We start from the raw sequence: 20,743 nt of genomic DNA, 5'->3' as shown, positions 1-20,743 counted from the left end.
AGGGCCGGCACCACTATCCAAGGTTGCAGGCAAAGCATGGGATGGGCTGCCCCACTCAACTTGAGATGGGGCCCGACTTCCTAAAGGGGGCGTTGAGCTGCCCGGCACGGGTTGTGGTTCATCCCCAGCCCTCTCCTGTCCCTTATGGGAGGTAGGAGATCTTCCCCTCCCAGTCTTTTTCAGCTTCTTCACCAGAACTGTGGAGGGGAACTGGTGCCAGCTCGTGGCCAGCACCGGCGGAGGACTGTGCACAGAGGCCACAGTGCTCAGTACGGAGTCAACCGAAGCTCCAGTGCTGGAGTGAGGGCCGACTCCATTAGAAGCACTTTCAAATGGATATCCCGCTCCTTCTTCATCCTAGGTTTGAAGGACTTGCAGATACGGCACTTGACACTTATGTGCCCTTTGCTTAAGCACCTTATGTGGTCTGTGGATCACTGATGGGGATAGGCCATTTGCAGCGATCGCAGGGCTTAAAGCCTGGGCACCGGGGCATGCCCTGCCCCCAGGCTGAGTCCCATTTGGGACAATGAAAAGTTGAGAACTACTGCTAAGGGTGACTAAGACACTACTAACTATATACAACTATATTACAGGTTTTCAAAGTTCACAAGAACAGGACACGAAACAACACTAGCCGAAGCAGCAGATGTTCCAGAACCATCGCTGGTGGCAAGAAGGAACTGAGGGTGGGGGGAGCCATGCGGGCGCCACTCTAGGGGGCTTCAGAGCCGGTCCCCTACGGATACTGCTGAGGGGAAAATTTCCAGCACCAGTGCATGCGGCGAGCACACACACCTAATATGGAATGGACACGAGCAATCATTTGAAGAAGAACTTAAAACTTCTTGCCGGGTATCTCCGCCTGCAATGATTCACCTGCTGCAGATAGAATGTTGTAACCATCTTCTCAGAAGCTTCTTCTCTGCCAACCTAGTTTTGCCTTATTCATGTCTGTTTTCCCTTAGGTAAATATCCTGATCATCACTCCGGTCTCAGGGCTCTTCTTCCTTAGCAGACTTTGAAGCAACTGCCTTTCAAACCAGATGACCAATGCCCCCAGTCTGTCGGTTCCTCTTCAGCTACTCAGAGAGGGCATCTACAGCAAGCTCTTCTCCCTTTTCTCCCAGAGACTAAACTTGTCCCCCGTGTCATACCTACCCCATTTTCAGCCCATAACATAAGGGACCTGTAACAGGGTGCTGGCTTCAGAGGCACGGAACCAGCCCCTGTTAGCTCAGAACCTGCTAGCATAGGGGAACTGGCTGGAGCTGGCTGGATGCGGCTCATTAAAGGAGCCTGAGATCAATCACCTGGGAGCCTGCTTTCTGCTAGCAGGAAGGAGGTAGGAGGAGAGGAACAGGAAAGTGAGGACTGAGGGCCTGTTGCTCCCAGCTGCTGTAAGAGCAAGCTGTTCCCTATGGGGCTACCTGACTGGTATTGCATTGTATATAGCTGTATATACGTGGTGGTGGGAAAATACTGGGAAATAAAAGGGCACTGGTGTGTGAAAAGGTGGTCTCCAGCGAATTTGTACCCTGAGCAATGAAGCGCTCGCTTACAGGACCAAAGCACTGTGTGAACATACCTCTTATAATTTCAGCATTGCCAACACAAAGCATTTAAGAACCATGAGTCAGGGCCCCCTCAAAATCACAAGATTTTTAAAACCAGTAATAAATTTAGGGATCTTTTTATTAGCCTTTTTGTTCTGAGCCTTTCCAGCACACATCTGCCAGCTGGCCCGGTCATGTCTGCCCGCTTTCCAGCACAACCAGGAAGGCTAGGAATTCGCTTTTATTTAACGAAAGCTGAGATTCTCCCATGCTCAGCAAAGCAATTTCAAAGCAAAGCTGAGATTCTGGGAGCTGGGTATTTAAGAAGAATGACAAATATTGCGAGATTCGTGATCAAATAGCGAGTGCTGGCAATGCAATCTCATCCAGCGTCATTCCAAACCTGCACACACTGGGCCAGACGGTGCATGCACCGTGTCGGCAGAGGCATTATCCTTTCTGGAGCTTGCCCATACAGGGAAGTATGCTCACTGTGCCACACCTAAGGAGGGTGCAGAAGGCACTCCCTGCGGGTCAGTCGGGGGGAGGGAAGACCCTATAGTCTCCCTCCCACTTTGGGGTGGCTCACACCCTGGCGGAAGCTAGCAGGGTTTAGTCTCTGGGATCAGGAAACGGCAGGGACTGAAACTGTGCCTGGTCCCCGGGATGCGCCTAGTGGAGAAAAGCTCCCCCTTACACATTTTTGTGCACCTCCACAGAGGACAGGCACAGAGAGTAGTTATTAATGGCTCCCAATCCTGCTGGAAAGGTATAACAAGTGGGGTTCCGCAGGGGTCTGTTTTGGGACCGGCTCTGTTCAATATCTTCATCAACGATTTAGATGTTGGCATAGAAAGTACGCTTATTAAGTTTGCAGACGATACCAAACTGGGAGGGATTGCAACTGCTTTGGAGGACAGGGTCAAAATTCAAAACGATCTGGACAAATTGCAGAAATGGTCTGAAGTAAACAGGATGAAGTTCAATAAAGACAAATGCAAAGTGCTCCACTTAGGAAGGAACAATCAGTTTCACACATACAGAATGGGAAGAGACTGTCTAGGAAGGAGTATGGCAGAAAGAGATCTAGGGGTCATAGCGGACCACAAGCTTAATATGAGTCAACAGTGTGATACTTTGCAAAAAAAGCAAACGTGATTCTGGGATGCATTAACAGGTGTGTTGTAAACAAGACACGAGAAGTCATTCTTCCGCTTTACTCTGCGCTAGTTAGGCCTCAACTGGAGTATTGTGTCCAGTTCTGGGCACCGCATTTCAAGAAAGATGTGGAGAAATTGGAGAGGGTCCAGAGAAGAGCAACAAGAATGATTAAAGGTCTTGAGAACATGACCTATGAAGGAAGGCTGAAGGAATTGGGTTTGTTTAGTTTGGAAAAGAGAAGACTGAGAAGGGACATGATAGCAGTTTTCAGATATCTAAAAGGGTGTCATAAGGAGGAGGGAGAAAACTTGTTCACCTTAGCCTCCAATGATAGAACAAGAAGCAATGGACTTAAACTGCAGCAAGGGAGATTCAGGTTGGACATTAGGAAAAAGTTCCTAACTGTCAGGGTAGTTAAACACTGGAACAGATTGCCTAGGGAAGTTGTGGAATCTCCATCTCTGGAGATATTTAAGAGTAGGTTAGATAAATATCTATTAGGGATGGTCTAGACAGTATTTGGTCCTGCCATGAGGGCAGGGGACTGGACTCGATGACCTCTCGAGGTCCCTTCCAGTCCTAGAGTCTATGAGTCTATGAATATGCCTCATTCTTTTGCTAAAGAGAGAATAAAATGCACATCTGCCTGTCAACATGGCACTTCCTCTCCATGCACTGTAGACACTCCCCCTCTCCTTTAAATCTCTCATGCATTTAAAAATCTACAGGGTCATCTTCATCACCAGAGACTGGTTAGACATGTTGGTGTAATACCATGGATACCGGGGGGATGTGACCAGTGCTTGCTAGCTCAGCGCAGAGGTGTAATGAACATATATTTTGTAGTGGCTAGTTTAAATCCTTCATTCAATATAGGCCTCAATGCAAAGACAGTACCTCAGAGAAGGGCTGCAGTAACATTCAGGACCATTAGGAAGCTAGTGTGGCAAAAGTGAAACTGGCTGTGGTCATTATTAACTTAGGAAGCACTGGCTAGGCAACTGGATCCTTCGCACGGCTATTTTCACGATCAGCCTCTCACTCACCTTCCCACCAGGGCCTAATGAAAACCTCTTGGGTGACTAGTCTGTGAAACAACCTAATAGAATTTTCTGCACAGCAGGGACTTTCAGCAAGAGCCATTTCATTTCTGCACTAGCTGAAGATGCAGCAAAGTGGGGAAGTTGGATAGGAATCTCAACATACATCATGCCTGGAGCACTTGGGGTCTGATCCTTCAGCAAAGAATCTGTGCAGCAGGAGAGCGCAATGTTCCTGCCACATGGCATTCTATGCACCAGCCAAATATACATAAGAACGCCTACACCCCATGGGATGGGCACTTTAGCAATGCACGTAATAACGGTAATTCATTACAATCATTGGGGATTTGAAATTCCACCTGAAAGAGGGCACTAGTTACAAGAACTAAGGAGAGAAAGAATAGCCTTTCTTTCACCCAGTTATTGACCCATGAGAGGACCTTCCCTCTTGTCCCGCGACTGCTTAGTTTGCTTAAGTGCCATTGGTGAGGGACCTTGTCAAAGGCTTTCTGAAAGTCCAAGTACACTACACCTCTACCCGATATAACGCTGTCCTCGGGAGCCAAAAATTCTTCTTATAGGTGAAACCGTGTTATATCGAACTTGCTTTGATCCGCCAGAGTGAGCAGCCCCGCTCCCCGGAGCTCTGCTTTACCGCATGATATCCGAATTCGTGTTATTTCGGGTCACGTTATATTGGGGTCGAGGTGTATATCCACTGGATCACTCTTGCCCACATGCTTGATGGCCCCCTCAAAGAATTCTAATAGATTGGTGAGGCTTGACTTCCTTTTACAAAAGCCGCGTTGACTCATCCCCAACATATTTTATCTATGTGTCTGATAATTCTGTACTTTACTATTAGTTTCAACCAATCTGCCTGGTTCTGAAATTAGCAGGATCACCTTTTGAGCATTTTTTAAAAAATAGGTGTTATATTAGACACCCTCCAGTCATCTGGCTCAAAGGCTGATTTAAGTGACAGGTTACATATCACAGTTAGTCGTTCTGCAATTTCATATTTGAGTTTGTTCAGAACTCTTGGGTGATACCATCTAGTCCTGGTGACTTATTACTGTTTAATTCAACAATTTGTTCCAAAACCTCCTCTATTGACACCTCAATCTGGGACAGTTCCTCAGAGCTGTCACCTAAAAGGGATAGCTTGGGTGCAGGGATCTCCCCTATATCCCCTGCAGAGAAGACCAATGAAAATAATTCATTTAGCTTCTCCGCAACAGCCTCAATTTCCTTGAGCATCTTAGTCATTCAGTGGCCCCTGTTTGGCAGGTTTCTTGCTTTTGATGTACTTTTAAATAAATGTGCTATTATTTATTGTATCTTTTGCTAGTTGCTCTGCAAATTCTTTCTTGGCCTGCCTTGTTACACTTTTACACTTGACTTGCCAGAATTTATTCTCATTTCTCCTCACTAGGATTTGTTTTCCAGTTTTGAAAGGATGCCTTTTTGCCTCTAGCCACCTCTTTTACTCTGCTGTTTAGCCACAGTGGCATTTTTTTGGTCCTCTTACTGTTTGTTTTTTAAATTGGGGTATACATTTAGTCTGAGCCTCTATTATGATGTTTTTAAATAGTCTCCATGCGGTTTGCAGGCATTTCACCCTTGTGACTGTTCCTTTTCTTTTTAACTAGCTTCTTCATTTTTATGTAGTTCCCCTTTCTGAAGTTAAACGCTACTGTGGTGGGTTTCTTTTAATTACATTGTGGTCACTATTACCAAGCGATTCAGCTATAGTCATCTCTTGGACCAGATCCTATGTTCTGCTTAGAACTAAATCAAGAATTGCTTCTCTCCTTGTGGGCTCCAGGGCAAGGAGCTCCAAGAAGCATTTACTCAGTGTCTAGAAATTTTCTTTCTGCATCCCTTCCTGATGTGACACACACCCAGACAATATGCAGATAGCTGAAATCTTGCAATATTATTGAGTTCTCTGCCTTTGTAGCCTCCTTAATCTCCCACAGCATTTCACAATCACCATCATCATCCTAGTCAAGTGCTTGGTGGCATACGCCTACTGCTATACTCTTATTGTTTACGCATGGATTTTCTATCCACAGAGACCACAAAGTCTTTAATAACCATTCTAATGCTCTCAGAACTTTTCATTGTGGATTTCCACAGGCTGACAGACAAGTAAGTTTCTTTACTGCAAGCCGCTTTCCCTCCAGAAAGCTACCTCTACATTTTGTACAATTAGTGTGTTCAGAGTCATCAAAAGGGATGACCTGGAACACTTTCTAAATCTGCTCCCCAGCGAAGGCCTGGAGACGTGTGTGAGAGATATTTGTACAATCAGGGGATGAGAGAGGGTGGGCTTGTCCAAGTGCATGTGGAGATGGATGGGTTAAAGGAGTTGGGGGGGGGAAGGATGAGTTGAAGCTTCCTATTATGGGAGCAGGGGTGTTTGGGGAAGGATGTCACCTTCTCCATTAACAGTACAGGCACTGATGCTCACGTAGCAATAGGGAACACGGCCTTGAATATGAAGGCCAGCACTCAGTTGGGCCCTGGGATCATTTTGAGGCATGGGAAGTGGAGATGGAGGTGTCCATCAGTGCTAGAAAGCAAGAGCACTGGAAGCAGGAGGTGGTGAAGGTTGAAGGTAGGCAGGGGAGCAAGGAAAAGGTATCGCAGGAGGCAGGGAGAGGAGGGCAACTGTCTGATTTGCTGATCCCATTAAAACTGAGATAGAAACCTGGTTTTGAAAAAAACTAACTGGACTGTCTTTGCAAAACCCTGGTACCCACTATACGAAGACACAACAATTCCTTGTAATGTGTCTTATGGAAGGTCTCTGTGTACAGATTGCCCTTCATTAGGGTAAAAGGCATGCCAGCCCCCGTAACATCCTTCAACACAAACAGCAAGCACCAGTCAACAGAACAGGCTCCAATCATACTGCGAAAATGCTACATTTTTTCTCCACCCAAGATGTAAGCGGGCACAAAAGTTTGGGTTGGGAATAAATCTTTACACAAAAGCTACATAAATCTCTGTTTAAAAATGCCAGTTTCAATGCCAGGGCATATCTGCACTATCCAGTTCTGGGGCCCAGAGAGCTGCAGTACCACAGCCTGTGTAGGTCCCACTGAAGTCTGTGAAAGCTTTGCATGGGGAAAGATTGCAGAATTTTGCATCATTAGAAATAAGGAACACTGAAGACTGCACGGCTAAGATCCACAGGTTACGAATAAGAGTCATATTTTTGCCTAATAGGGATAAAGGCTAATGTTTTAAAAAGCGCTCATCTGAATTAGGAGCCATATCCCATTTTCAAAAAGGACTTAGGTACTTGGGAGTCTTGTTCAATTACTTCCAATGAGACTTAGGCATCTAAGTGCCTCAGTCACTTTTCAAAATGGATCTTAGGCACTTCTGAAAATGTTACCCAAAATCTGGGTTTAATAGCGTGAAAGGAAAGTGGCAGCCTTCAACAACAGACATTATTGCTCTTATAACCTCTTAGCTGTTCAATCTTTGTTCCAAGCAGCTTCGTGTTCAAAATCCTACAATACGCAAAACAGCAAAATGACGATTCTGGCAATCAGGTATAAAGAAGAGTTTTTCCAGGGCCAGGCTAAAACTGGCCCTTCTTCTAATATGATAAGTGCTGCAAGGAAATGTTTTCCTGTGGGGCGGACGTGCCACAGAAACATGGCTCTCGGCAGTGGTTTACATTCATGGTACTTACTTGTGCTTGTATTAGTTCCGATAGTATTGATAGTAGTTGGGACAGAAGAAGAAGAGTAGAGGGGCAAATGGCCGTTCTCACATCCCAGGTTTTTGTCCTGCCAGCTGGAAGCACTGACGCATATCCCAGAATCTCGAGAGTTCTGCCACCCGTTCAGCTTGTCGTCAGAGTTCTGTCTTTGGTGATAGTAATGTGTCTGTCCATAATCCACAGAATCGGACCGACCTCTGTTTTGGCTGCCAAAACTACCCGATGTGCGATCCTCTAAGTGATTGAGCCACATGGCCAGAGCGCTCCTGTCTTCCAGTGAAGTGGCAGGATGGATCAAGGCATAGGACAAAAGCTGCCTGCTCTCTTCTATGTGTTGGTTGTGTTCAATTGAATGAGCCAGGATTTTAGGCAACAGTTTCATGTACTCCACTTTTGCTTCAATGTTTCCTGGTTTCAATAAAGGCAGATGGGTTAACAAGAGGGAGATCACTTTATCCTTGGATTCCTGTTGCCATTGGTTAATGATTCCTGTTGGAAGGATAAAAAAAAAAAAAGTTGTGAAATCAGCAAACAAATAAAATAAATAAATAAATAGATAGATTCCTACGAGATACATATAACATTACAAAGAGATTCCTTTGCATGATGCCCTACGTTATGTAGAGTTCTCTTTTATGGCACACATTTAAGTAACTGTGATTTTGGGTGCCCAATCTGAAACCCCTGAAAGAGATCTGGTTTTGAGGGGGAGGCTCAGCACTTTTTGAAAATTAGGCTCCTTCTAAGATATCTCAAGTTGGACATCCAAAATTACCAGTAATTTTTGAAAATCTTGATATAAGAACATAACATAAAAATGTCCATAGAGGGTCAGACTAATGGTCCATCTAGTCCAGTATCTTGTCTTCTGACAGCGGTTAGTGCCAGATGCTTCAGAGGGAATAAACAAAACAGGGCAATCATCAAGTGATCCATCCCCTGTCATCCAGTTCCAGCTTCCAGCAGTTGGAGATTTAGGGACACCTAGAACATGGGGTTGCATCCCTGACCATGTTGGCTAATAGCCAGTGATGGACCTATAATAATATAAATAAATAATAATATATGGAGATATACTTATCTCATAGAGCTGCAAGGGCATTGAGTCCAGCCCCTGCCTTCACTAGCAGGATCTCTAAGTGGTCCCCTCAAGGATTGAACTCACAAACCTGGGTTTAGTAGGCCACTATGCAAACCATTGAGCTATCCCTCCCCCTCACCATGAACTTACCTAATTCTTTTTTTAACTCAGTTCAAAACCCAGTTTTGCCCTTCACAATATCCCCTGGCAACAAGTTCCACAGGTTGACTGTGCCTTGTGTGAAGAAGTACTTCCTTATGTGTGTTTTAAACCTGCTGCCTATAAATGTCATTGATGACCTCTGGTTCTTGTGTTACATCAGGGGGTAAATATCACTTCTCTTTCTCCACGACATTCATGATTTTATAGACCTCTATCATATTCTCCCTTAGTCTCTTTTCTAAGATGAACAGTCCCAGTCTTTTTAATCTCTGCTTATGTGGAGAATTCGTCTAGCAGCCCAAATTCTGCCCTCAATTACTCTACTGACTTTAATGAGTTTGCACTGATGTAACCAACAGCAGAATTTGGCCCAGCGTTTTTTAACATTACATGTTATACGGAAAATAGTTTCAAGTGCTAATGCACTGAAATACACCTTCAAAGACACAGTTTAAAAATTACATTCAGTGAAGGGAAAAATGAACACTATTAATGCATGAAGTCCTAGAGTCCTAGAGTTTAAGGCCAGAAGGGATCACTACATCTTCTGGTCTCACCTTCTGTATATCACAGGCCACCAAAACCACCCAGCACCTACATACTAATAGCAAAATTTGTCTCCTCTGAAAGTAATTTATAATTGTAACTGAAAACCATGGAAATATTTCACTATGGAAGCATCAGCTGATTACTTCTTTGTGAAAAAAGTGGACAGTTTTGATACAGAGAGAACCTACAACATAGAAAACACCTACTACTACACATGCCCACTACCTAGCCTGTGTAAGCTGTCAGTGGAGCTCCACCGATCTATGTCAACTGAAGATGGGGTCCTGTGTTCGTAAGAATGTCCACAAAGCTTCGAACTAATTCTCCAGAAAACACAAGCATTGGTACTTTCAGTAATTTAAATATTCCTGATTGGCATAATACAATTATTGATCTGAAGAAGAGCTCTGTGTAGCTTGAAAGCCTCTGTCCTTCACCAAAAGAAAGCAGTCCGATAAAATATATTACCTCAAATATAGAAAGAGTCTCTCCAAATCATACTATTAAAGGCTCAGATTCTGCTATAGAATATATGCAAAACTCGGCCAAAATCTGTGCTCTACATTTATATTTCCTTGTACGAACGTTGACAGTTTCTCAGAACATAACACACACTCTTACCAGCTTCAGATTCCTGTTTAAAAGCAAACAACTGTTTCAGCACAAAACCACTAGATGGCTTTCTGGAAACATTGATCATTCCGACTCAAACTTCGTGCAGAGATATTTCCTTCCCTCACCCCAGTGTAACTCTACACTTTGGATTTCTTTGATATCACTTCCAAATTGTCTGATTTCTCTTTGCATATCAAACTGACAGAGGTTGAATTGGACTGAGTGACAAAGCTATACTAACTCGAGTGAAAAAGAAAAATGTTTAATTGGGTACCAGAACTGTGATTTGAGTACGTTGCATGTGTGTATAGGCCAGAAAGGCCAGCAATTTCCCTTTTGCACACCATTCCGATTGTCCCAGTGGGCTCCCATCACTCAGAGATAGTGACTATAAGCATACAAGACATTATCAGTACAAAACTGTGGGGATGAGTGGTGGGAAGAGGTCCATGGGGCAGGGTTGTTCATGGAGAGAAAGATGAGCAATTTCCTTTGATTTTCCCTGTGGGAGTGTTCTCTGCATCTACTATGACCCACTTCATTTCCATAATCTCTAATTGATGTGGTTTAGGAACAAACTACCCTTGTGAGCTATTTATTCCGGAATTGTCTATACAGGGTTTCTTGCACCTTCCTCTGATGCAGATGGTGCTGATTGTTTTCAGAGACAGGATCCTGGACTAGGCAGGCCATGGGTCTGATGCAGTATGGCAATTATTAAGTCCTTATTGTCATGTAATACTTTATATCCACAAACCAAGAGAGTGAATGTCACACTTAGATCCCTGCGCGACAGGGCCAGCTTCAGGTTTTCTGCCAACACAAGCGGCAAACAAAATAAACCCAAAAAACCAAACCAAAACAAAAAGCCGCAGCAGCGCGATCGCGCCGCTCCACTCTTCGGCGGCAAGTCGGTGGCAGGTCCTTCACTCTAAGAGGGACTGAGGGACCTGCCGCCGAATTGCCACTGAAGACCCAGACGTGCCGCCCCAATAGCGGCCAGAGTGCTGCCCCTTGATATTGGCCGACCCACGCACCTGCTTCTTTAACTGGTGCCTGGAGCTGGCCCTGCTGCACGGATACAAAAAGGTGCATCTGCATCCGATTTGTGACCTGCAAAAAACTGTCTGTGGATTTCCAGGGCTGTAAACAGCTCCACAGGTCACTGTGCAGCAATGGCGCTGGAACGGGGCGGGGGGGGCGAAGGGGGCGAGGGGGAGGCACCTTTTTATAGGGGAGGACCCCTCTCCCTTCCCCTCTTCTTCCCCCTCAAAAGGACTTCCCTGGCCAGAGCAGTGTGAAGCCCAGCCGGGGAGCTCAGGCAGCCGTGGGGAGCTGCCGTGGACCCTCCACCTACCCACAGTGCGGAGGGAGGATTAGAGCCGCCCTGGCTGTGTTCCTGCCCCCAGGCTCCCCGCACGGCCGAGAACACTGAAGGGTCGGCGACTCCATCCGGCTCCCCACCTGCCCTGGGTAGGAGGCCTGGGGGGCAGGGACACAGGCTGGGGGCTGCTTGGGCCCCCTGCTCAGGGCAGCTAGAGAGTCTGCTGCTGCTTTCCACAGCTGCACACCCAGCTCTTATCATGGCTGGGCTGCGGCTCCAAGACCCCCTCTCCCAGCCGGAGCTGGGATGGGGAGATCAGCACTGGCAGTTGTGGGGGAGCTGCTGTCCCCAAAATTGGTCCACATATATCCACATCTGATATCCACGGATATAAAGCAGATACCCGCAGATTTGAAGGGCCCTAGTCACAGTCACTGTTGTGGCCTATTCTCATAGGAGCACCTCTCAACGTCTCTCTCTACCCCGCTGCCGGAGAGTCCCTGCGGAATGACTGGAGGTACTCTCTCCTGAGTAGACCCCCTGTTCAGCACTCACAAGTTACGTTAGCCTGAGTCCAGTGATCAAGAGACCCCAAATGAGATTGTCACCCAGATCTCGTACGCAGCAGGGCGAGATCGACCCCTTTTTGGAAAGACGAAGAGCCGCTTGGCACTGCATTGTGATAGGTCTGTGTCATAAACAGATAGCTAAGGGTTAATGTCTGTTTCACCTATAAAAGGGTTAACAAACAGTGACCTGAAACACCTGACCAGAGGACCAATCAGGAGACAAAATACTTTCAAAACTGAGTGGAGGGAAGTTTGGGTGTGAGTTCTTTGTTCTTCTCTCGGAGGGTCTGAGAGAGGCCAGACATTACTACAGGCTCTCTAAGTTTCTTTTCATAGAGTAAGTAAAACAGGCGGTTTAGGCTTTTTAATTGTTTTAACTCTATTTGCAGTTGTGGATCTGGCTGGTTAACTTTTATATGTGTAGTTGCTGGGAATATTTTGATTTGTATTGGTACTGGTGGGAAAGTCTCTTTCTGGTGTCTGTAAGCTATAAGATCCTGTAATATTTACATCTTAAAGTTACAGAGATAATTTTTTACTTTTTCCTTTCTTTTATTAAAAGATTTCTTTTTAGAGAACCTGACTGATTGGTTTTTCTCTGTTTCCCTTGTTTTATCCCAGGGGATTGGGATAACTCATCAGGATGGGTGGGGGAGATAGGGAGTGATAAAATCTCTCTCTGTTTTCCTTGGATCTGTTTGCCTCTTTGTGGAAGGGAAGGGAGATGCTTCTCTGTATGGTGATTAAAGAGGTTAGATCAGTATCTCAGGATAGCCCAGGGAGGGAAATTCTGGGAGGGGGAGAGGTGGGGGAATGGTTTATTTCTCCTTGTTTTAAGAACCCAAGGGATCTGCGTTCTTGGGGTCCCCAGGGAAGGTGGGGAGGTCAGAGTGCCCCAAAACACTATATTTTTGGGTGGTGGCAGCCTATCAAATCTAAGCTGGTAATTAAGTTTAGGGAAATTCATGCTAGTATCTCATTTTCTGGACTCTAAGGTTCAGATTTGGGAAAGATTGCTAGGACAGTCTGACAGCGGAATAATGCGGTGACTTGGCAGCACCCAGACTACAGAAAGAGGGGTTTACTTCTGTTTTATCTTTGTGGTCACCAGAGGTGTGAATTAAAACTAGTTTAGTTATTTCAGTGCATTTTTGTGCACAGGCCTGCCTTAAGGTCCTGTCTAGATTAGGAAAACGAGGTGGCACTGCAAAAGTGTCAGCTAACAGGTGTTAGTTAACATGCTTTTAAACACCATTTACCACCTAGTGTAGACAAGGACAGTGGCTTGACAGACTAGCTATCATGTTTTTAAACACAATCATCTCTGGGCAGGTGTGCACTGCAGTCGGAGATGTGACTGCATCTTGGGTAGGCGTATCTGCACTAACTAAATTCTAGCTAGTGTGTCTAAAAGTAGCAGTGAAGATGTGTTGGCATGGCTCCTGCATGGGCTAGCAATGCAGGTATGTGCCCAGGTACAGCCGGCGCTGAAGCTCCTCCTGCTGCATCTTCACTGCTGTTTTCAGCTGTGCTAGCCAGAGTATGTCTATGGCATAGGTATGTCTATGGCAGTGGCTCTCAAACTTTTGTACTGGTGACCCCCTTTCACAAGCAAGCCTCTGAGCATGACCCCCCATATCAATTAAACACACTTTTAAATATATTTAACACCATTATAAATGCTGGAGCAAAGCGGGGTTTGGGGTGGAGGTTGACAGCTTGCGACCCCCCTATAATAACCTTGCGACTCCTTGACAGGTCCCAACCCCTAGTTTGAGAACCCTGGCCTATGAGATCTGCAATCACACCTGTAACTGCGGTGAAAACACACCTTTTGATACAGCAGGTGTTAAATGGTGTTTTAAAATGTGTGAACTTCAATATTTGCTATACACATCTCGGTTTGCTAGTCCAGACAGAGCCTGCAAGTTGGCACCCATAAAATATGCCCCAGTAATTTTCCCACATGCATCTGAATTGCAGTTGCACAGGCAGCTGTAATTATTTTATTGTGGGCAAAATGCACTTTGATTTGCACCACAATTCTTGCGGGCACACAGTTGCAGGCTTGGAGGCACACAAGGGAAGGCTGGGCTCATACTTGCTTGAATGCTGAATCTAAATTGGAATGTTCATATTCTTAAAACTAATCTTAGGGTGGAAGAAAGGAGGACAAGAAATGGAGGCAGCGCAGATTCTCTCAGACATTGAGCCAGTTCCGATTATTTCAGGCTCCTGTCCGAAGAAGCCACTGGGGCTGGGCCATCCCCACTTGTAGAAATGTAGGGACTAAAAGGGCACAATTTTACTTTACCCTCATTTTACAGAATATTTTCTATTATTTCTTGCCCACAAGAGTTTAGCATTATTGTTTGGAAAATTCAGCAGAGAGACCAGCTATCTACCTGGTGGGGCATTCCCAGTGGTCTGCCAGCTAGATACTTGAAATTTCAATACATCATTGGCATGCTGTCTGACTGTTACTGCTCTGGTTGTTTCCCACCTACTATCCTCTTCCCACCTCAATTCCAACTGCTGGCCCAGCTGCGCTGCCTGCCTGTCAGCTGCCCACCTCCATGCTGAATTCTGAGTATGCTCACATGGGATATCCTGGATTATGTTCCACACTCCCTTGTGGTAGCATGCTCAGAATGCAGCAGGGAGGCAGCTGCATCTAGGGCCAGGGCTAAGGTGGGCAGAGGCACCGGAGATAAGCGACAACAGAAGGAAGGAAGCTGGAAGGCTTGTGTGAAGGAGGAGAATCCTGAGCACTCCAGCTCAATGACATGTGTCTTCCTTCCGGCCATCCCCCATTTGACATGTGCCTCCAACCTATCTGCTCCCCCAACACATGCGCCAATTTACAGAGCATCTTCTGCACTCTCTCCCTAAAACACTCAGTCCCTTCCCCGCTGCACTTCACCTTCTCTCTTGAGTCAGTCTGAACAAGGACAGTGTGGTTTTCTGACCCAGGAAACAGTGCACCATGCATGCTGAAATAAACTGGGATTTCAAAAAACCTTCAAAATGCCTGGCACCACTGACAAATAAAACATAGACACTGATAAGCAGAAAGAAAACAAACAGAGCCTTGGCCAGACACAGCCCAGGGACTAGGGGAAGTTCTAGAACATGGTCAGAAAGGCTCACTTACCCCCTAGCATATGTATAAGTCAGGGGGGAGCAGCGTAGGCCAAAGGAAACACAGCGGCACCTGCGCCCTGAGATCCTCTCTGAGGGATGGAGGAAGGTTGATGCTGAGAAGCTCAGACTGGAGTGGGACTGGTCTCCAAGAGACCCAGAGGTTCAATGCAACATTCCAAAATGACCTGATGTGGCTCTGAACCTCTCTAGTCTGCATAACGGGATCAGAAATCTTATGAAAAAAGGCCCCCTGCTCTGCAAAGGCCCAGTGAACTGCAAAATCCTTTCTGCTTCTTGGCTGAATTTAGCTGAAATGTCAAACAATTAGCTCAAAAGGATTTGGTTCCCTCTGAGTTCAGGGCAAGAGACGGGCCTGTTCTGTTGCCCAGTGCTAGCAGGACATTGGGGCAGGGAACGTGATGGGCATTGGGAAGGAGGGAAGACTAGATGGGCAGGGCAGTGATTGACCAGGGAGACAGGAGAAGCTCACGAGCATGTTCACCTCCCAAGGAATGCTCCTGCATCCCCTCTCCTGGTGACAAGCTCCCAGTTCCACCCAGTCCCAGCAGCAAAACCAGCTGGTACCGAGTATCAGAGGGGTAGCCATGTTAGTCTGGATCTGCAAAAGCAGCAAAGAATCCTGTGGCACCTTATAGACTAACAGACGTTTTGGAGCATGAGCTTTCGTGGGTGAATACCCACTTCGTCAGATGCATGTAGTGTCATAACATTTCCTCCCAGATCTGAAAAAGTCTTGTTTCCTGATTGGTCTTCTGGTCAGGTGTTTCAGGTTACTGTTGTTACCCCCTTACAGGTAAAAGAACATTAACCCGTAGCTATCTGTTTATGACACAGACTCACTCTCACCTCCCACAGGAGCCCCCAATTCAACTCCCCACCAACTATCAATCATGCCCAAGTACCCATGTCCTGATCCTTCCTTCCCTTCAGCTCCTAAACCCCTCTTCTCAGTCTGGCCAAACTCCCTCCCAGAGTTCCCCATCTCCAGCTTGGCAAAACAATGTTAAGCAAAGTACCTCCATTGCCTGTTTCAGAGATCTAGTCACTCTACCCAAGCAGTGTTTTATAGCAGTTTGTCTCCAAACGGACACTATTCATATTACAGTATCTCTTTCCCTCATTATAGGAGGTTAGTAGCCACTTGGCTACCTAACTTCCATTACAAGATTCTTGCTACCTATTTTGAGAAGCTCTATTCCTTCCATTGTTTGAGCAGAGCTTTGCAATTTGTTGGGGACAAAATCCCAAGGCTGGAAATGTGCCTTTTACGTGTCCCATGAAATTCTATTTAAGTTTGTCTAACAGGGCTGCCCAGAGGATTCAGGGGGTCTGGGGCAAAGCTATTTCGGGGGCTCCTTTCATTAAAAAAAAGAGTTGCAATACTATAGAATACTGTATTCTCAAGGAGGCCCCTGTGGGCGACCCTGGCTAAGAAATAAGCTTCTGAAAATAATATTTCCCTATTCTGTCATTTTAATTGCTCAGGGACATCAATAACCAAACATGAACGTTCTAAAGAGCTGGGCTTAGCCCACAGCCAGAGTTGCAGCACACAATATACTGGGTATGCCTGGGAACTCTCAGAGCCGATGCAGCCAGAGGGCAGAGTATGTGGATAAAGAGATGCCACTTTAGTTTGCAAAGTCAAGCACTCAGATGTTAGGAAACGCCACGTTTATGGCTGCCTGTGCAACCTTAATTCAGTCTCTGTGTATATATGCATTATGATACATGTTAATTACATGATCACATACAATGATTTCCACATGACACCTGCCACGTTCAGTGCCCAAGATGACTGTACAAGGAGGCAGAATTAAGGTTACCTGGGCAGCCATTTCCTAACTTTTGAGTGCTTTTGCACCTTTAGGTAACTTTGCAACCCAAATACAATTCCTTTAACATATTTTTGCATGTAATATACCTGCATAGTAGGAGAACAACAAGGGAAGGAGAACTGAAATGCTAAATTTTCACTGTTCAATTCCAATACCTACCCTGCCACCATCTTCTCTTCCCCATGGCTAGCCATCAAATACGACAATGTCCCTCTTCCAAGGCTTTATGAATAGGAATATCATCCACATCTGGAGACTATGAGAATATAAACCTTTGCTGACCATAAGAAATCAATTCCAAAAGATCATCCCAAAGTGGACTGCCATGTAGTCACTCTAGCCACATGCCAGACGTGTGAATTTTCTAATGGCCCCAATGAAAGAGACCAATCACAGCAGGTCTCTATACTTTTCACAAGACAAAGGTCCACCTGAATGCATGAAAAATGTCAATAGACACATGGACACGCAACTGTTTGCACAGTTACTGCAAATGTGCATGAAAATCAGGCCAACATACGTGCAAGTTTGGTGCTACGTAGTGATTTGTGCTTGCAGCCCAGAAATTTGAAGATGCAGATGCACCAACCGTGAATGCATGGGGGCATAAGCATTTTTTTTTCTTTTGCCTGGAAGCCTCAAGCTTTCATTTTAAAAATATTGGCCCTGCACGGAAGAAAGGAAAGAGTAGTAGACAGCATGCACACCGAGAGATTCATCTCATTAGATGAGTCACCTGAAAGGGACCATTTCAAAACATTAGACCACTGTGAAGTGTTTTTTAAAGAACTGCTCAACATAAATCCTGTCATTTTCAAAACAGAATGGAAAGTTTTGCAGCAGAAAGGAAGCTATCCTCAAACTGTCATGTATGGTTTATCAGATTTCACACAGAGAGCACCCAAAAATGTCATCTGGGGTATTGACAGAGAGGTAAAAATTAATGATTTGCAATTTATAAAACTAGATGACATCTTATAATAAGTAACAAGGACTATAATTAAAGACTATGCTGATTTTTAAAACTATCCAAGGACTCTTGGAGTGGCAGAGAGCATGTTTCAATACTAAGTCCAGTATTATTACTGCACAATGGCAAGTCAGTGCATTTAAGGGCTCCAGATGTTAGTAAATTACACTTATATTGCTGTTTTTATTATACTCCTGCTTTCAGTTTAATAATATTTCCTATAAAGGAAGGCTCAGAAGTGCATTCAGATAATTTGTTCAGGGAAGAAATGGCTAAGAATTAGATGTGCGCATTCCAAAGTTATTGGCTAAATGGAATAACCGAACAATATTGCTAAATGGCAACAAGATTCCAAGTGGGATGCAATCTAAGAGAAAAAATAGAAATTGTATTAAAAATTCAATGAAAAAAATTAAACTCTAAAAAATATGCATCTTGGCAAGTAGTCCCAAACCCTCAGGAGTGATTCCAGAACAGCCATGGCTTGCCTTTCCCTCTATTTGCATGCCCCCTTCAGGCTGGGATCACATCATATCTTGTAAGCTAAGCAGTGCCACGCCTGGCTAGTAGCTAGATGGGAGTCCTAAAAGGAAAGCATACACATACCAAAGGGAGTGGAACTGGTGATATAGTAGTTAGCACTACCAGGCCTGATCTACGCTGGCGTTTTAGCCAATGGTGTAGCTGCAATGGTGCAAACTACTAGTATAGATACTATCTGTGCTGGTGCATTTTACCCCAATTTCAGTCTGGTGCAGCACTGGTGTGAACTGTGTCTACACTAAGGGTTTGCAGTAGTGGTGAAAGTCCCAGTGTAGACAAAGCTTTACTCAGTAGGACCTGATCCTGGGAGGTTCTGAATGTTTTCTTCAAGGAGCTGGGTGCTCCCAAATGCCACAATTTTCAGCTCCCTGCAGGACTGGTATGATGTTAGGGAGGACTGTGCTACTGTATGTACCACCTTTCAGCTGAGGCATAACAATAATGTCCAGACCACTTGTGGCCATTAAAGATCCTCTGGCATTGCACAAGTATTTTGATTAACCTCCATGGGCCAAATCCTCAACTTGTGTAAGCTGTCATAGTGACACTGAAATCAAGGGATCTATAACAATTTACACCAATGAGGATCTGGCCCAGTCTGTCTAAATTCCTATTACATTAGGTAACTAGTCACCTTCTCCCTACCTAATTCCTGCTGCACTATCAGTTAGATACAGCATTCTTCGCTGCTTGTCCTAAATTCTTGTGTACTATTGCTGTATACTGTTAAACAGCTGCCATATTCCACGCCAGGATTGGCTGAATTTTGATGATGTGTGAAGAAAAAAACTGGCATCCAGATAAAAATATTTAAATTATTACTTGTTATTATTAATAATAATTATTAGTTATTAGTAATTGTTACCACCTGCATCTTGAACTTTTAAAATGTTATATTTAGCATGGGTGAAATGGTGTCTCATCTTTTCTTCCTGAGTTAACTTGACATCAAAAGAGCAATGTTAACGAAATGAGAATAAAACGAATAAGCTAAATCTTTTAGAATCCCTCAGTATATCCATCCAGAACATCCCTTCTTTCTCTTGTTGAAAACTATCAATTCTTCAGCTCCATAGAATAAAAACTTCAACTAGTGCCTTTTCCGTACTGTATTTGATGCCATTTAAAACAATCTTCATGTTACAAACTCGCCAGTCACACAATATTGAGAGACAGCAAAATTCGATGCACTTAATGAAACTGATTTTTAAATGTCTGTGCCGGGAATACTGGGGACTGCTTCTGCTTCATCAAAGTCAATGCAAAATTTCCACTGAGAGCAAAGGGAGCAACATCCGGATCCAGTGCACTGACAGCATTTCTAAAGAAGTCTGTGTATGCAGCCAGACAATGCAGCAGTGATGCATAAGGTGGTGTAACTCAGCTCCCACTACACTCCTTAGGGCTGCTCATCCTTGCACTGGAGCTGAGCTGAGCCCAGCGTCTAGGGACCTGGATCCTTCATCACTGAAGTATTGCCATTAATTTCAATAGATACAAGTTGAAGCATTGGAGAGAGGGTGGCTTTGTGCCACCTTTTCGGCTACTGTATCATGGGGGTCAAGTCAGTCCCCACCTCAGGTTACAGTGTAGCAGCTGTGTTAGTCTGTATCCGCACAAAGAACAGGAGTACTTGTGGCACCTTAGAGACTAACACATTTATTTGAGCACAAGCTTTCGTGGGAAGCGCACCGGCTCAGGGGCTGCTCTAATCTGTACCAAAACCAGCCAAGGGCCATTCCTATCCCTGACCAATGACATGGCCAGTCCCAGCAAATGTCAGAGGATCTGCCAGAGGCCAGGGATATCTGTTAGAGGCTTGTTTCCCTAAAGCCCCTCCCTTGCAGGTCTCTCACCTGCCTGCAGACACATGGAAATATCTGGACCTATATGAGAAGAGTAGGCCAAGATCCCTTACCAGAACGAGCCTCAAGCCTCACTAAAAACTAGTAGAGGCCAGCAGAACTCAGTAAAAAGTATCAAAGAGCAGAACTGTTCATGGAATGTTAAAGAAGGTAATTAGGGCTCTATTGTTTACCTCCCAAACCTCTCCTATGTAGATTTATGAACCCATGAAGGAATTCACATTGGCCCCAACTGGCCATCTATGTGACTGTCGTTCTGTAGCTCATTACAAGAGTGACCTCATTCTTTTTCTAACCTGTCTGTTTTGGGACATGTTAAGCATTTAAAGAGGTGCCGTCTTTGAAAAATAAGTGTGAATTGAGTTATCAATACCACAGTGAGAGGCAATATAGATAGATAATACTGCACAAACTGACACATGAAAACACATCCACACAGGATTGGAATCTGCATTCTGCAACAGCAATTCCAGCAACCTCACATTGTAGGCCAGTGACTCTTAAAACTGCATCCAAGGGCCACCAGTGATCCATGGAAAACTTGCCAGTGATCCACTGGC

The 20,743-nt window shown here is 45.0% G+C and overlaps 1 protein-coding gene across 11 annotated transcripts in view; it reads right to left on the bottom strand.

Annotated features, from left to right (window-relative positions):
* The window catches only part of SAMD4A (sterile alpha motif domain containing 4A), a 221,379-nt gene that overhangs the window by 77,408 nt on the left and 123,228 nt on the right, over nucleotides 1-20,743 (bottom strand). For all 11 annotated transcript variants that reach the window (XM_030562944.1, XM_030562936.1, XM_030562940.1 and 8 more), the window contains one exon: nucleotides 7,473-7,991. In XM_030562944.1, coding sequence (XP_030418804.1) covers nucleotides 7,473-7,884 — 412 coding nt within the window. In that variant the 5' untranslated portion in view covers nucleotides 7,885-7,991. The remainder of the gene's footprint in view (nucleotides 1-7,472; nucleotides 7,992-20,743) is intronic.

The sequence above is a fragment of the Gopherus evgoodei genome, chromosome 4, assembly GCF_007399415.2.
Source record: "Gopherus evgoodei ecotype Sinaloan lineage chromosome 4, rGopEvg1_v1.p, whole genome shotgun sequence".
Classification (NCBI taxonomy): Eukaryota; Metazoa; Chordata; order Testudines; family Testudinidae; genus Gopherus; species Gopherus evgoodei.
This window is presented reverse-complemented; position numbering and strand designations above follow the sequence as displayed.